The following is an 18,189-nucleotide window of genomic DNA, read 5'->3' as shown; positions in this document are numbered from 1 at the left end:
TTGGTTGCCCTTGTATCTCTTCGTCCTGATGAAGACTCGCACTCCCCAGGTTCAAATCTCCGTATGGGCATAAGACGAGTCGAAACGTCGACGCCATTTGCATTTAACCTTGGACCAATTGATATTGTATATAGTGCTAAATAATCCTAGGACTTATATGCCTAGATGTAATAACATTGTTTTTGATCTTATTCTTTGGCCAGGTTTCTAATATTACAATATATATGCTGGATATTGTTTTGCTGAATATTATTATTACTTTTTGAGCACCTCTATGATTTCGCCTTTCGGATTATTCACTTTACACTCTTGAGCACGGTTCTTCTTGCACTCCTTCCTCTTTGCCTGGGCTACCACCTTGTTTTACTGATTCAATAATGATGTTGTATATAAAAATGCTTTCTGTGGAAAATGGAAAACGAAATTAAATATGTTTTCTCCTAACCGTGGTTTTATGTTAATCTTGTGGTACTAAGTTTTCAGTACAATCAGAGCAGACTGTTTGTAGGTGCTCCTAAGAAGTAAATGAGCAAAGTTATTGAAATATATAAGGTTTATAATTTATAGGTTTAGGACCATTGTTTTTTGATAACTTTGGGCTTTAGGCGGGTTTTATATTGCTTTGCTTAAAGCACACAAACACACTTGATGCTGTTCGCATGCAGAGAGAGCTGGTGTATGCTGATGTGATCTCTTCATTCTAGGATCTTGAGGTATGGGCCTGCCCTGCTAAAACCCAAAGAGACCTTCTTAGCTATTAATATAATATGTGAGTTAGGGAGGGTGAGAAATAAGTGTTGTTAACCCTTATTCATTACAGCATGTTAACATGCTGTCACCATTTGCTTTCTATGGACTAGTAACTATGCTGATAACTTTGCTTCTGATAATATGTTTCCTTGTATTATCTAAGATACTGCGTCTGAGCAAACGGCATTAGTAAATAAACATTTCAAATGTGCACGTGTCCTCATTTACTCCATGTTCTGGTTTGAAATGATTGTATAACGAAAGAGTGCTCATGTGTTCCACGTAACCTGAGGTATTGTAAGTTCATGTTCTGGTTTGTCTAAACATTGGAGGTTTGTTATGACCAATGAGACACTGTAGCTAGCTCGGTAAGGGGTTTGTTGGGTACTGAGGTGAGTTTTGGGTCACCCTAATTCGCCGAGGTTCCAATCCTTTGTGCACAGTTCTGTGGGAGAACAGAAACCCTGCTACATGGCGCCCATACGTTGGTGGTCTTATATCATGACACTCGAGTAGTATATCGTTCAAACCTTAACCCCTTCACTGTCGTTTCCGGAAAACGGTGGTGTCGGAGAAACCTACCTATTTTTTGAAATAGGTCTTTTCAAGCTTGAATCTATCTAAAACGGTTTCTTTGAATTACTACCCAGTTGTGCTACAAAGTTTCCTTTGTTTTTCAGTAGTTCCGGTGTAATCATGGTGCAGGCTGTGAATATCCCGCAGCATAGTCGCATTGCGGTGCGCAACCATCTACAGGCTTTCCAAGTCCCATTGGATGGTTTGGCTGTGATTCTAGTGGTGTGTGCAGATCCGGCGTACCCTTTTGAACTGTTTTATTCGTGGGTAACGTTTCCGGGAGTGGACGCAAATTATGGTGTGTTCCACACCTACATACCCTCACTTGTACCGGCTGAATATACACCATACAGGGCACTGGAAATACCTATTGATCATTGGCAGCATCGTGTTTGGTTTGATGGCGCCCTACCCCACTCTTTGTCCGCTGCGAGGTTAGGTCCTTTGTCCATTCCAGGCACAAATTGGCCTGCATTGGGTGTATTCACCCCGCACCCGAATCACGGCGCATGTCCCCTAGCGGATATTCGCAGACTACATGTTGTCTCGATTGCCGTGATTCGTGCATTAGTGCAATACATAGGTCGTCATCTCCCGGGTGGTCCCCCGGGGGGTCCGGCTGTTCAGACGGAACATGGCGGCTTAAAGATCAATCCGGTTATGGTCAATTCAGTTTTTGGTAAGCGCCCCGATGATAAAGATGAGTTCCCTTTCTGGCTTGCCGAGAAATTTGACCAACTGGAAGCTGTGTTTCCGAATTCAACTCCTGCTGATAAACATAGAATGTTGACGATTACTTTGCCTAAGGATTTAACTCCTGAACTCGTTGACTGTGAAAGTTGGTGGAAAACTTTTGCGGCTGTTTATACGAGGTGTTTCGGCACCCCGTCTATGTCCGTACTGCCTACGATCGTTGAGCGTGTTCAGGATGATCACGGACCGGAAGCAGCGGTTGAATTGGGTATGCGCCTGTGTGGTTCTTTTGAGATTGTTAGCGATCTCATCCTCTCCAATATAAAGGGGGATGCGGTGAACTTTCAGGTGTCGAATGCTTTGGCTGCTCTGCCCGATGCCGAAAAACCCCGACAGTTAGCGAAGATTGTTGTGGCCGCATATAAAACTATAGGTCGCACGAGTAAAGGTCTAAAGTATTTTGCTATCAAGGAGAAGAAACAACCGCAAGGGCAAGCTGCCGACGCAGATGTCCAGCCCAAGTCCAAAAAACAAAATTGGCCTAAAAAACAGAAACAGGGGAAGCAACAACAGCAGACTCAGGATTCTTATCCTGCGCCACAAGTTTCTGCGCCGACAGAGAGAGTTTGACTTGCGCGATGATTAAATCACCTGATCGATTTCAGGTTTCTGATCAACGCTCTCCTCGTTCCTTTCAGGACTCATCGGCCCCAAAGACCGGTGGAGGAGGAGGCGGGAGGGGACGTGGTGGCCAACAAGGACGTGGCCAGCCCCGCCAGACAGAAGGCGCAGGGAAGCAGGAGGATTCTACGCCAAAGAGACCGCAGTTTGCGAAAAAGAAAGTCGCAGCCTTAACAGCGCATCGATATGCCACAGATAGTGAGAACGCGGCTTCGGAATCTGACGTGGGCTCTGACCTTGCTGGACAGCGCGGCGGAGATTACCATAGTGAGAGAGGCGCTGCGTCAACTACTGAGGGTGACAGTGACTGATATCTACGTTGTAATAGAAACAGCCGATACAAGACTTGCTCCCCCTGATAGACTTTATGAAATTGTCCTGTTAATTGAAGGTGGCATACAACGTACCATCAAAGGGGTTTTTTGGGAATATCTTTCGTCTACGTATGATATTTTGCTTTCGGAGGCTGACTGGCCCCTACCTTTTGTGCTCGCGGCGCCGCGAGGGGAGGAGGTGATCCTCCCCAGTTTCGCGAACACTGTCTCGAAAGAGCATGCGCAGCATTTTGCAGAAGAGTGGGCTCGGGCTCTCGCACCGGCTCTGTACCGTAATCAATGTGGTTGGGATAAATTGTCCCCGAGCCACGAAATTCCCTTACGGTCTCAGCCGCAGCCTCAACCTCAATATCCCATCCGGCGTGAAGCCAAAGCTTCCGTCGCGGAAATCCTTGACCAATTGGAATATCAGGGAGTTATTGAAACGTGTGTGTCACCGATGAATAATCCTCTTTTTACTGTGACCAAGCCTGACGGATCGTATCGTTTGGTATTGGATTACCGGCATTTAAACTCGCATTGCCGTAACTGTGCAGTACAGAATACTCACGGCTCTGCCCTGGTGGATAGTCTTGTGCGTATGCGTTTTAAAACAACGCTTGACATTTCCAACGGTTTTTATGCCCACAGATTGGATAGCTTAAGCTCCCAATGGACCAGTTTTACGTGCGCTGGGGTCCAAAAACAATTCCGGCGTCTCCCAATGGGCTATAAGAATAGTCCTGGTATATTTACCGCTCGCATAGTCTCTCTTTTGGAGAGAATCGACCCAGATGCTTGCTCGTATGTGGATGACATATATCTCACAGACGATGAAATTTGGGAGCATCTGTGTCGTGTAAATTCGATAATTTGTACCTTTGCAGACATGGGTTACAAATTTAACTTGCTGAGTACACTGTGTTGTTCCTGGGCTATGAGCTCAACAATGAAGGTAGAGGTTTGGCTCCTCACTTCTTGGAGAAATGCGCCCAGTTGCGCGCTCCAACAACACTGAAAAAATTACAGTCATTACTGGGCTTTTTAAATTTCGGGAGGACATACATTCCGGAATATGCCCAGCGTATCAAGCCTTTGTATGCTTTGATACAACCAACCTTTTCTAAATCATGCTGGCTGCCTGAGCACTCGGCCATCTTGCAATCTTTGCAGGCTGATCTGCTCGCTTCTAAACTTTTATTGACTCGTGATAACCACACCAACTTGATAATAAGAATTATTCCTGGGACGGTGGGTTTCACGTACTTGACTTTTAATGAAGGAGACACAGTACCTATTGCTTACAAGTCACACCTGTACACTTCGGCTGAGATGCGATTTCCCACTGTGGAAAAGGTTTTAACAGCTGTGCAGATGGCGATTCTTAAGGAACGAGCTCTGTCACAGGGGAAACGCATGTTGGTTGTTACACCCTGTCCGCATTTGGAGGCAGTCACGAAAGCCAGTGTACCAAATTCAAAAGCTTTGCACCCTCGGTGGATTCAATGGGCTGCGTCCTTGACGTCCACGGATGTCACGTTTATTTTTGACGCCTCGTTACGGTCGCAAGAGTACTTGCAGTATGAGTTCGTTCATCCTGCTTCTCTAGCTATGCGTCCTTTGGAGGACTTCCATTGCATCATTTACACTGATGGTTCGGCGCAGGTTGCGCATGGCTCTAAACACGCCTACGTTTCCGCATGCGCCATTGTGGTCGGTGCCATGGTGAACGATGAGTTCCAGTCCCAGGCAGTTCACACGCAGCCTCTAGGGGACTGCACCGCACAATTGGAGGAGCTTCGTGCTCTCTTACTAGCGCTGGAGTACGCTGATCCTGGTGTGACTACTCTTATTGTGAGTGATTCCTACTACTGTGTCCAGTCTTACAATGAAAACTTGTTCTTTTGGATTCAAAATGATTTTTGTGATTCCAAGGGTAGCACTATAAAACACAAGCTGATCTGGGTTTGAGTGGCGGAGCTTAAGGCTAAGTTGCCACTCGTTTTTGTGATTCATACTCTCGGCCACCAGCGTGTTGGAGTCTACGCTGTCGGTAACTCGCTTGCTTATGAAGCAGCGAAGTCAGCGCTGTCTACATACTTAGTTGCAGCAGTTACTCGGTCCAAAAGTAAGTTTGATAGTGAAATCTTGGCGGCTGTTGCTGCCACTGAGAAGGGAGGTAAACATCCTACGGGGTTCCCTTCGAAGTACACATACCACTTAAGTCCCGAAAATGTTCCTTTTGTGAAAATTCCTGATGTTGGAGAACGTTTGATTCCCAACGCGGACCGCAGGGCTGACTTGATTACAGCGGCAAATGAAGGTGTGGCGTCTGCGTATGCGGGCGTCTCGGCCACTGTAACTCAACTACAACAATGTTTCTGGTGGCGGGGACTGTACAAACAGACGCGTGATTATGTCCTTCTTTGTGACATTTGCCAGCAGATTAAACCTTCGACTGCTGCGCGTCCGCCTCAGACACAGTTGTACATTTCCAATAAACCGCTAGGTTGTGTTTATTTGGATCACTGCGGTCCTTTTTCCTCTGATACTGCGTATAAGTACATCTTAGTAGCAGTTGATTCATGCACACGCTTTGTGTGGGTATGGCCCCATCGCAGCGCTGATTCACGGACTGTCATTAGAGATTTGCGTGTCTTTGTAGGGATTTTTGCCTGTGGTACCTTCCATTCGGATCAGGGTCCGGCTTTCGCCTCTAAGGCGTATAAGGATGCCATGACTTCGATGGGGGTCCAAGTCAAGTTTTCGTCTCCCTACAGACCTGAGGGTAATAGTGTAGTGGAGCGAATGAACCGTGATTTAAAGCAATCTTTGACAGCTCGAGTTATAGGCACTGGCAGAAACTGGCTGGCCCACCTCAATGGCGTGCAGCGTGCTCTTAATAATCTCCCTAGAAGGTCTCTGGGTGGGCGGACCCCATACGAAATGCTCTTTGGCATCAAGATGTACGTCCCTGACCTTGACGGTCTAGACTGCGTGGCTCGCGCCACAACCTTTGACGTAGATGAACATTGTAATGTTTTACAGGATCTACAAAAGACCAGAGACAGTCTTGCGAAGGAACATTTGCCCTCCACATCGGATGTTGCGTTGCAGATCCCGGTAGTCGGCTGGCTACCCCAAGTTGGAGAACTGGTTCGAGAGAAGATCGATAACAAGAAAGAATTTGGTCCTTCTTATCGAGCTCCGGTTCCAGTCCTTGGAGTGAAGGGCACAAGAACAGTCATTTTACCACCACTTCCTGGTCGTAAGGAAAACAGGTTTATCTCAATTGACAATGTCAAGATACACAGAGTGGCCGATTCTTCTTAGCATGACACCGGCGGTTTCTTGTCCTTCCATAGTGAGAAATTCAGTTTTGCCCACTGCTTCTAATCATGAAACTGAAGTGGCCATCGAATTACCTGCAATTTCAAGTCCTTTATTAAGTACTTTGCCCGGTGCTGACCAAGATGAAATAGACTACACATACCCCACTGACTTATCCCTGCCTGACCTGCAAGCACGTTTGGCCATGGAATCCAGATTTTCATTTGACACTGTTTCCAATGCTTCAAAAAGACCCTCACGTTTTGCAGTTTATGCCAGCTTATTTAAGAAACATTTTTTAATTCCCCCTTGGACATATATTTGGCTAGTGCTTTTTTCAATTTACCTTTTTATGTCAATTGGGTTTGTGTTTTATTTTTTCCGCCTGGTAAATGGACACTATGTCGAGGAAAGAACATGCATTCGACATCTCAATGGAACTTTGGCCCCTCTTTCCTCATCGCATTCTGCACACAGGCTGAAAAGAGACTTGACATTTGTTAACAACACTGCTTGGCCTGTCCTTGATGGGATAGTGTGGGATGCCGTTAGATTTCAAATTCTTGGCCCTACGGAGGTTGTTAATGTCCCTTAGAGTTAATATGGGGGATGTGGTGAAACAAAACATACGTTCTGATGATTGGGATGTTCAGGCCGTAGAGTCTTTGTTTTCTGATTTGAAATACTATGCTGCCTTTGATGCTGAAGATTTGTACTTAGAATCTGCTAATTATGGAGATTTATTTTGTTTTCAACATTTCGGCAATCACTTCTTACATAAAGCGAATTCTAGAAGACATACTGTAAATTATACACAATGGGAGCATTGCCCCGCCCCCAGACAAGGCAGTTCTAGTACCTTTTTGAAAAAGTGCACTTATTTTACTGACTTCAATCAGTCTAATCAGTCTAATCCCGAATCAAATGTTGTTTTTGAATTCCCCTATTTCACAGACGACGTGCTTTGGATTGGCTACTTCTAAAAAATTAAATTTTCCAACCATCCCAGAGTTAGAAGAATATTCTGGCTGGAGCAATTATACTCAGTTTTTGATTAGGGACTTACAGTCACTATTGCTGAATTCATCCTTTAACATATCCAGTATGGACCCTAAAGGTTGGCTGGTGTGGCACAGACGTGCTGATTCATGCCAGCACCGTTTTCTGGGTTTGTCTGATGGATTTACACAAGTCAGACCTGATCCACATTTCGAAACTGAACATTTATTTCACATCTTACTCTGTGGGAAAGTTGTGTCAAAATTGGCTGAAACATTCTAAATTCTCTGCAGTTAAATTACATCTTGCAAAGCTGAATGATGATGTAGATTTAAATGATTTCATAAAAGGCCCGGCTAGTGGTAGATCAAAAAGATGGATATATGCTATTTACAATGAAATATGGAAGACCTCCCAGATTGAGGCAGCGACACGACTTAGAGCTATAGATCAAGCTAATCTAGAGAAAGTGCTTGCGGTAGTGGACAATAGTATTAACATGCTTTCATCCCGCATTTACACTTTAGATAATATTGTGTCTTCTGTAGTGGATATTGTGCATGATGAAGTATCTGTGTTGTACCATGGTCCGAATCAGTTGCGTTCTATCATGCAATTTGCATGGACCCTTCAAACGCTTAAATCTGGCAAGGTGCCATGGACCTACATGAATGTTTCTTCTCTCTTTGTATAAGAAGTGCGAGGAATGTCAAACTAGGAGATTAAATGTCAAAAAGCCAGGTTTTAATTCCTTTACGGAATTTCAGAAAGCACAGTTCAGAACGCAAAGATTGGGGTAGGGAATTCCATAAAGAGGGTGCCAACAGGGAAAACGAACGTCCTCCCATTTTGGCTCTGTTGACGCGTGGAATCCTGAATTTGTTCTGAGTGGAAGACCTAAGTGTACGGGGGGGAATGTATTGCTGAACCAAAGCAGAAAGGTAGTGAGGGGCTCTTCCAGTCATAATCTTGTGCATGTAGCAAAGTGCTTTGAATTTAATTCTGCTCTCGATGCATAACCAGTGCAGTTTACGTATATGCTGTGTGACCGAGGATCTAGCAGGAAGGTGACAGATAAGGCGAACTGCCATATTCTGTACCACCTGGTACTTCCTGGTCACTTCCTTGCAGGCACCCAGGAGTAGGATGTTCCCATAGTCCAGGCGTGAGGTGACAAGGGCCTGGACTACAGTTCTCAGGGTGTCGGCAGGCAGCATCCACGTGATTTTCCTCAGCCACCTGATGATGGTGGTACAGGTGGCGGACACTTTCACCACGTGTTGCTTAAAGGATAGTTGGTTATCGAGGATAACCCCGAGATTCCGAGCTGACACGGTGGGAGTAGGTAAAGGGCCCATCTCTGGTGGCCAATGTTGCGGGCCCCAGAGCGAGGTGTCTGAGCCAAACAGGAGCAGTTCTGTTTTGTCCCCGTTTAATTTTAATTTATGCTTCAGCATCCAATCCGATATTTGTTTCAGCCCGGATTGAAGAGAAGAGGAGGGGAGTTTTTTATTGGTAGAAAGTGAGTAGATGACTTGAGTGTCATCAGCATAGGAATAAATTGTGAGACCAGCCTGTTCCGCCAAAAAAGCAAGAGGTCTCACATATAAGTTAAAAAAAAAAGGGGACTAAGGATAGACCCTTGGGGAACACTGTGAGTGGAAGGGAGTATGGATGAAACAGATGTGGAAGAGAAGACTTGGAACGTGCGATCAGAAAGAAAATTAGCAATCCAGGCCAGGGCGGAACCACCGACGCCAACAGCCTTCAAGGTGGACAACAAGATGGAATGGGAGACGGTGTCGAATGCGGCATGTAACTTCATTTGAAAAAATATTTGGAGTCATCCCTGCTTTCTTCCATTCCATTTTTTAGAGTTTGTTTGGTGGATTCCCGGTTTTACTGGCACTAGCGGCAGGCGTTCTGGTGGTTGTTTGCTTCCTTAAATATGGATGCCCCACATGTGGAAGGAGCAGCCGAGCCCCTTCTGGCGCTGTTTCGCAACCGGATGCTTGAATATTATGGCACGCTGCCGCTTGCGATTTTAAGCACGGCATATGGATTATCGTTTCGATTTTACTACTTCACCTGTGTCCAGCCTGTGTTCAGCCTGTGTTTCATTGCCTAAGCTGTGATTTTGACTGGGCCATTGATTTGTGTCTCTGCGGACCGGTTTCTCCTGACGTCGACTTTAATCAGCTGATGAGTCCCATCGTTACTCACGAGTTGGTTTGTACTGGCGAAAGGATTATGGCCTTAGCAGCGATGCATGGACTAATGGGTCCTTGGAACATACTCTCAGCAGCGCAAGAATTCTTGGCACTGAGCTTTCTTGAAAACCCACCGAGTTGTCCTCTGATGGTGATAGAGGCTCCGGTACTAGGAGAACATGTATGTTCTTTTCCGCTTTTAAATTGGATGGCTGAACTATTTTCAGATGAAGACGGTGATTTCATGTTGGAGGCTGTTGCTGCATATTTTTCGTATTCAGTATTGCCTTATCTACCGTTATTGTTTATGATGATGCCACCTTTTTCATTTCATTTTTTCACCTCCCAGTCCTATTAACTTGAGTCCTATTGATACTACTAAAATTGACATTTTGAATTTTTGGTTTTGTAGTTTTTTTTCCCATCACTTTATATGAATGTGACGTTGTTCATCGTTCTTGAACTCTGACTTCATGAAGTTGCCCTTATCTTATCTTATCCGTGATCGGATCATGGGGGGTTGTCATATAGCTACTATATATCTTTATGATGTGTTAAGTTAGCATAGGCTCATTAAATGTTTAAACGCCATTTTTCCTTTTGCTGCTTCTGCACACGACACTTAATTGTTGATTTAGCTTTCAACCTAGTAGTTCGTTGTGGTTTACATGAGAATAATATGTTATTACTCTGATATCAGCTTTGCTTAATAAACTATGTCTGTACAGAGAGTGCTGAAGCTTCAGGAATAACACGATACAGAATTGTTATGAGGTCTGATCTTCGCGCCTTCATAGACATAACATAAGTGCAGCTTCTGCCAACTTTGGGCTTTAGGCGGGTTTTATATTGCCTTGCTTAAAGCACACAAACACACTTGATGCTGTTCGCATGCAGAGAGAGCTGGTGTATGCTGATGTGATCTCTTCATTCTAGGATCTTGAGGTATGGGCCCGCCCTGCTAAAACCCAAAGAGACGTTCTTAGCTATTAATATAATATGTGAGTTAGGGAGGTTGAGAAATAAGTGTTGTTAACCCTTATTCATTACAGCATGTTAACATGCTGTCACCATTTGCTTTCTATGGACTAGTAACTATGCTGATAACTTTGCTTCTGATAATATGTTTCCTTGTATTATCTAAGATACTGCGTCTGAGAAAACGGCATTAGTAAATAAACATTTCAAATGTGCACGTGTCCTCATTTACTACATGTTCTGGTTTGAAATGATTGTATAACGAAAGAGTGCTCATGTGTTCCACGTAACCTGAGGTATTGTAAGTTCATGTTCTGGTTTGTCTAAACATTGGAAGTTTGTTATGACCAATGAGACACTGTAGCTAGCTCGGTAAGGGGTTTGTTGGGTACTGAGGTGAGTTTTGGGTCACCCTAATTCGCCGAGGTTCCAATCCTCTGTGCACAGTTCTGTGGGAGAACAGAAACCCTGCTACAACTGTTTGATTCTTTTTTAATTTTTCCTTCTCTTCCTCTTCTGTGGTTTATCTTTACCTCATATTGTACTTTTTTATTTCTGTCCTGATAGGTTTCTTTACTTTTTTGGTTACACTTCATTATCTATAGTGTGCAGTTTTATCAACTTCTCAGTATAACCGTGTGTTACTCTATGCTAAATTGTGCTCTATAAATAATGTTTGAAATGCACAAATTAAATCTATTGTTCATAGGCTGTCATACACTGGAGGGTATGCCCTCCAGACCACACACTAGTGTATAATATATGAGATGGGGAAGTGGGTGGGGAGTTTCACAGTTCTTTGTATAGGATTGGTGCAGTTGTTGAGTTCACAAAAGTGTATCCTCATTTGGAAAAGAGGTATAATATTCTCCAAAACTCTGCATGTCAGAAAACATTTATTGTAAAACTAAATTAAAAGCACGTGAAGGCGAACATCAAATTCAGAATCGTAATTGATATGGTATTTTATTACATCAATCTGCTTGTTCATGACTACAGCTAGTTTTCATAAGAATATGTTTATTCCAGGGTACGATATGTCCACCTTTATAAGGCGTTACAGTAGATATTTGAATGAAAAAGCGTTCTCATACAGACAGATGGCCTTTGACTTTGCGAGAGTGAAAAAAGGGTAAGTTGTGATAATTACTATTTGTTTGAGAGAAATTCGGGGTTTGGGATTGTTTGAATGTTCAGTTTCTCTTATGTGGTTGCGCTGTCATTCTGAATGCTTATGCTTTCAAAGAATAGTTGCCCAGAAAGGTACCCTTGTGTTTCTTCAATCATTTTGCCTATGGTCTTAATTTAAGGCTTCTTTCCTTTCCGGGGAAGTGCCATTGTGTAGTTTTAGTGGTTTTCGAATGTCAGTACGTAGATGTTGGGAATGCAAAGCTTTTCTACATTAAAATATCTGTCAATATTTTCTGGTTATTACTGCATTAAAGTATAATAAAGTATATAGTTTTTTTTTGGCCACATAAATAAAGTGCTCGAATCTGTTTTAATTGCACGGGGCACTGCATTTTCCTTAGACTATCAAAGGCTGTTTCTCTGTTATAATTTCAAAAAGGGGGTGGTGATGGACAGAGTATCTGAGTTAATCAGAACACTCCTACCCAGTCAACAGATCAGGGCTTGAGCCATCACCGTTTTTTAGCTCACTGCATCATCCCAGTTCAGAACCTGGCTATATGCAAATTAGTCTGTCAAGGGACTCACATCTGAGTATACCCTTCCACACTTGTAGTGGCCAAAACGATTCATAAAGGGGGTGGTGATGGACAGAGTATCTGAATTAAGCAGAACACTCCTACCCAGTCAAAAGATCAGGGCTTGATCCATCACCGTTTTTTAGCTCATTGCACCATCCCAGTTCAGAACCTGGCTATATGCAAATTAGTCTGTCCCTGGCCCAGTGCATCATGGGAACAGGGCAGACCAAACTACCAAGCCAATTCTTCACTGGAAAGGAAACAAGCTTCCGGGGACCAACTTTACCTAAAGCTACAATCCCCGGAAGATATCAAATATCAAACATCTGAATTACACTCAATCTTGGCTGGCCGATAATCACCTCAAACTAAATGCTCTGAAAACTGAGTTCCTACTCATCTCACCCCCGGCGAAAATTTCCACCACCCAAACCTGGCTCAATAACCTAACAGCACTCAATGTCCAACCTACCATCGTGGATTCGGCGAAATCCCTAGGCATCACACTCGACGCCAAGCTCAACATGCAGCAGCACGTTAGCAAAGCCACAAAAGCAGCTAATTTCCAAATAAACACACTGAGGAAAATTAAACCCTTCCTCCCTGCCGAAGACTTCAAAACTGCTGTACAAGCTTTAGTCATCCCTCGGATAGACTACGGAATTGTGGCCCTCAGCGGACTCCCGCTATCCACAACAGCACCCTTAAGAGCCTCCCTGAACGCTGCCGCGAGACTCATTACTGGCTCAAGAAAACATTTGCATATATCCCCAGACTTAAAATCTCTAAAATGGCTGCCTTTTGAAGCCAGAATACAGCTAAAAATTGCAGTTATGACACACGCGGCCGTGCACCACAATGCACCCAACTACCTCGCTCAAAAGTTGTCTATATCAGGAGGTTCGAGATCCAATAGAAGTACAAAAAATCTACTCCTGAAACCTCGTAGATTCCGGAAAGAGAAAACATACAAGCGCTCCTTCTCAGGAATGGCACCCAGGATCTGGAATGCGCTCCCTCCTGAAACCAGGCTTATCTCCTCCACTGCACTCTTCAAGAAAGAGGTGAAAACCATCCTTCTTGCCAAGATCTCCTGAACCTTATAGGTGCTGAATCAGAGACTCTGCATTGCTTTGTATCACTGTTCACCTTGTCCTTTGGCACTATACTTCTACTTGATGGGGACACTACTACGCTACTCTCTTACTACCGACCAATATATGATACACGTTGGTCTACTGATTCACTCTCCCGATGCCCCCACTCAGTGTTCTCTCTATACTAAAACATTGGTATAAGCCATCCACACACCCAAAGTGTACCTGAACACCTCTGTAGTGGGTTCAATGACTTTTGCCGTCTTATATTACTTGTTTACCTGATTGTATATTGATATGTTTTATGTATGTTATTATTATCCTACCATGTTAGTGACTATTATACTGCTCCCATTATCTCTGTTTCATTCCTACTGCCCCTACCCTGTCTTTGTGAAGCGCTCTGATATCTGTAAGGATCTTGTTCGCGCTATATAAAACTTTGAATAAATAAATTATATATCACTTTAGGTTGAACAATGCAGCAGAAGTTACACTCGAGGGCGTTATGGAAATAACTCTACATTAAACAAAAAATTCGTAATAAAAATGGCATTAAGGACTTAACACATGTTAGATGAGCAGAGTCTTACTGAGCTCTTGGACAGTACATTAAGTTATAGCACATTTAAGAAAAAAGATAAAGAGCCTTCTTTAGCAGTATCATTTGTGGAGCATGCAAAAAGTTATCAAGGTTGAAAAGAGGAGAGCTCCTACCACATACTTATGACTAAGCTTAGAGCTATGTAACAATTAACTTTAAAGAAGATAAGAAAAAAACTCAAGAGCGGAACAAAATTCCTGCGTGATTTCAACTCCTAGCACTGGACGATATACGTGCTAGCTGGAGCTCACAATGTGGATAGTCCATGTTAGAGGATGAGTCAGTATCCAGTATTAGAACTGTGTGCCCTTATCGATTTGGCCCAAGGATTAATCTACTAACACCTCATTTTTAGACTAAGGGTACGGACAATTGGAGGCAATCACAGTGCGCTTCATGGGCAAAGATGCACAGCTGATATGCAGAGCAGTCAAATTTATTGAGGTGGCGCTTGGATATATGGAAAAGCCAACAGCTAACACCCTTCCTTTGCAGAGAATGCAGGGAGGAAACTTGAATGAGTAAAGCAGCTTGGAGCCCCTCGAAGGTTTCAAACAGAAAATTTGAATGCACTTGGACACTCCAAATTCTAGTATGGATGCGACTTTGTACATGAAATGACTTTAGTTATAATTTTGACCTAGTTGTTTCTGAAAATCATAAAGGGGCAGATTTACAATAACTGGCGCATCCCTGCATATCAGCAGGGATGCGCCAGTTATTTTGCGTGGTGGTTCAAACCCCTTGCGCCACCATGGTTGTACCACATTTACAATGCAGCGCACCATGGCGCAAGCATAGAGAGATGTGTGATGTGTCTGACGTCGTAAAGGTGACACAGTGCTGGAGTTGTGTCACAAAGTGATACCAAAGGGGATGATGGACGGAGCATTTGAGCAAATCAAACACTCACCCTCAGTCAACTGATTTGGGTTTAATCCATCATTATTCTTTAGCTCACTCCACCACCCTAGTTCAAACATGGCCATAAGCAAATCAGTCTGACCCTGTGCCTCATGGGATCAGTCCAGCCCGAATTGCCAAGCCATGTCTTCCCTGGACCGGAAACAAGCATCCTGGGACCGGTTTCTGGCTAATCAGCCGTCATCAGCCAGGCTAGCTTGAATCCAGTGGCAAAGTGAGCAAGGGACCCTCGTCTGGGCATACCCTGCTAACTTAGGGCGAACAAAGCGATACCAAAGGGGATTATGGATGGAGCGTTTGAGCAAGGTAACTAGCTGCACTGCACCACAATTCCAGTAACTATGCCCCTACAGTTCCTAATTTCGACTATGTACATTATATACATTGGAAAATGAACATTTAATAAAATGTTTGAAAAAGTAACAGTGAAGCCCAAATACCAAACACTCTATTCCAAGTAGAGAAACATAGATACCATCAAGATCTGATTTGCAATAAAGATGAAATGAAATAAAGAACAATTGCTCACACATCTTCAAAGATATCACGCAAGAAAAAATTATGCATGAGCCTATAGTACTACTAATCGGTGACTATTTAAGCAATCAGTCTCTCTGGAATCACCTGAGATATATATGTGTATGTATGTGACAGTGTAATCTTATTGATACCTCAGTTATGCAGCTAAGACAACACGTTTGCAGCATTTATTTGTAATTGCAGTTTGATCTCCTTTCGCCTCCATAAATGATTAAGATTGTGGAGAATGAGGAAATTGCAGAAAGGGATCCTCAAAATCTCTTGAGTAAATGACCTACTTTTGGGCTTTACCAAACCTCTCCTCCCAAAGGTGTTTCACCTGTGTGTGTAGGCTGCCAGTTTCTGTTCATGCACGATAAATAAGATTAGATTTAAATTTGTATTTCTGTTTTTTGTTTACAGGGACTATTGTAGTGCAGGCCAAATTTCTGTGTGTACTACTGTAACATTTTTTCAGCTACTCACTGGTTTAATCTTTTTTGTCATCAACGCTCTAAAAAAGCCTAAAATGTGTTGTGCTTGTCTTGTATGAAATCTGCATTACTCCTACCACATAATGCTAGAATACAAAGTGTGTAATGTCCAAGCTTATCTTACCCATAGACCTAAAATACATGTGGCTCTAGACCCATCCAATGCTTGGCTTGATTGTTTCCTTAACAGTTTCTCATTTGCACTTCCTACAAAGAAAACAAATGCCAAATGTGTTCCACAGTGTTTACATGCTAGTCTCCGTTTGTCAGGCAGATTGCTTAACAAAGACTTTTACAGCCAGAAGAGAGACAATTGAAATCTTCCCTTGTACCTTTAACTGACTTTAGTCCACACAGGTTATATACACTAGAAAATAAATATTGCACCAAACATGTTTGCCAGTAAAACCAAAGTGACAAAAATAGTAGTCCGAGAGCAGGATGTTGTTTGAAAGCGAGCTGCAATAAGAATATATTGCAAGGAAGTAGCTGGTCCATATATAGGCTTTGTCCTTCAGTCAATCCACCCAAGCAATAAGTGGCCCATATAACCTGTAAAACCTGTCTGAAATTGGGGAAAAACTGACTTGCCTTTAATGCCTGGTAACCTCTGAGGCATCCGCATCTTAATATCTTATAGGACTAAATGTATAGCTACTACCGGACGACAATAGCATTTGTCAATCAATTGTATCCATAATAATGACAGCTAAGTCTTTGGGACCTCATCTTGGCAATTCCTAAATGATTGTCGTAGCAATATTGCCTTACAGTTTACTGATTTATTCAATGACTTGGTCACTCTATGGTTTGTTTTTTGTTTCAGTTATTTACTGTTTCTGTTGCTGATTGTTTACAGGGCTGATGGTGTAATGAGAACAATGGTCCCAGACAAATTATTAAAGGGGATGCCAATTTTACAGGGTCAAATAGATGCATTGCTTGAGTTTGATGTGAGTATACATTTTTGTATTGAATAAGTGCTCCAGAACTTATTTAAGACTGAGTTTCTACGTTATTGAATTTTCTTATGTAGGATAGTATAAAATACTAGTGTATGCCACAAGTTTGTTTTCTACCACAACCTCAAATATCATTCAGTGCATGTCATAATTTATGCTTTAAAGAACAACGCTGGCATGGTTAAGTAAAGACTGCTGCATTATGTAATTACTTTCTCGTTTTTCCTTTGGGAAAACAATCAGATCGTTATTGTGATAGTTAAATTCTAATAGGCGGTTAAATAAAGAAGACACTTGGTTTATGCTATAGGTCTTACACATGTTTTTAGGGAAACGCAATCCAATTTGTTTTTTTAATTAAATAAAGTTCATTAACATTCACCAATGGATTCCTGGCATACTGAAATTCTTTTACTACTACTGATTTTTGTTGTAATTACTCCTAATCACAGAGACGTGATATGCATTGGAATATTGGGACTTCTCACAATCATGAACATTTGTAGACATAGGGCGATCTGACTCTTTCCCACCATGAAAACAGGCAAAGCTTAATTCCAACCAAGTGCAGTAGCAACTTCTCTTTCAGGATGGCAAAGGTATTGACTCACTCTCAAGCTTAGAGCAGTCGGAGGGCAATGGCTTTCTCCATCGTGAAGTGTGCGATTGCACAGGAAATTCGTTCCTAGGCTGTGTGAATTCTAAACTATTTAGACCTCCTTGTAGAGAATGTAGCCCCAGTAAAGAAGCTGCATGAGATTCCCAGAAGTCCCCCTTGAAACCTGCACCTGGGACAGCTTTCCAGGCGTACATCAAGCAATTTATGAATAGAAAAACCTGAAAGTTTTGCTCAGAAGGAGATTTAACTCAGTTGTACTTGTGCAGTTTGTGAATAGGGCTCTATCTCTGTAGTTTTAAAACTGGTTAAGATGAAAAGGCACTTTGTAACATAATTAGCACCGTTCCCAACTTTCCCTGACCAAATAGGGAGATCTCTTGCTTTCTTCTGCTGCTCTAACCAAATATCCATACCAATAAGCAACCTCTTTTTCTCTCGATTCAAGGTCCTTCTCCATCGAGCTTTTACTTGCGGTGAACCACGCAGATATTTGATAAAATTTAAACCTAGACAGCCTGTCATTCGTCAAGTCTCTCCATGCATCCCAGGAGTGGCATCTGTCCCCTTCCACCATCTCCCCCTAGCGTGTTATTCTGCAAATTTTCAAGGGCTTTTTCAGACCGTCCAATGAGCACTCTGGTGAGTCCCACACTGGTGCCCATTCACTATAGGGTGAGCTTCCCAGAAGAGACCAGCATTCATACCATGTTTTTGCTGCAGCCTTTAA

General features: G+C 42.9%; 1 protein-coding gene across 10 annotated transcripts in view; it reads left to right on the top strand.

Annotated features, from left to right (window-relative positions):
* The window catches only part of SNAP91 (synaptosome associated protein 91), a 797,825-nt gene that overhangs the window by 249,363 nt on the left and 530,273 nt on the right, over nt 1-18,189 (top strand). For all 10 annotated transcript variants that reach the window (XM_078648151.1, XM_078648145.1, XM_078648146.1 and 7 more), the window contains exons 5-6: nt 11,561-11,663; nt 16,741-16,834. In XM_078648151.1, coding sequence (XP_078504277.1) covers nt 11,561-11,663; nt 16,741-16,834 — 197 coding nt within the window. The remainder of the gene's footprint in view (nt 1-11,560; nt 11,664-16,740; nt 16,835-18,189) is intronic.

This window comes from Lissotriton helveticus, chromosome 6 (genome assembly GCF_964261635.1).
Source record: "Lissotriton helveticus chromosome 6, aLisHel1.1, whole genome shotgun sequence".
Classification (NCBI taxonomy): Eukaryota; Metazoa; Chordata; class Amphibia; order Caudata; family Salamandridae; genus Lissotriton; species Lissotriton helveticus.
This window is presented reverse-complemented; position numbering and strand designations above follow the sequence as displayed.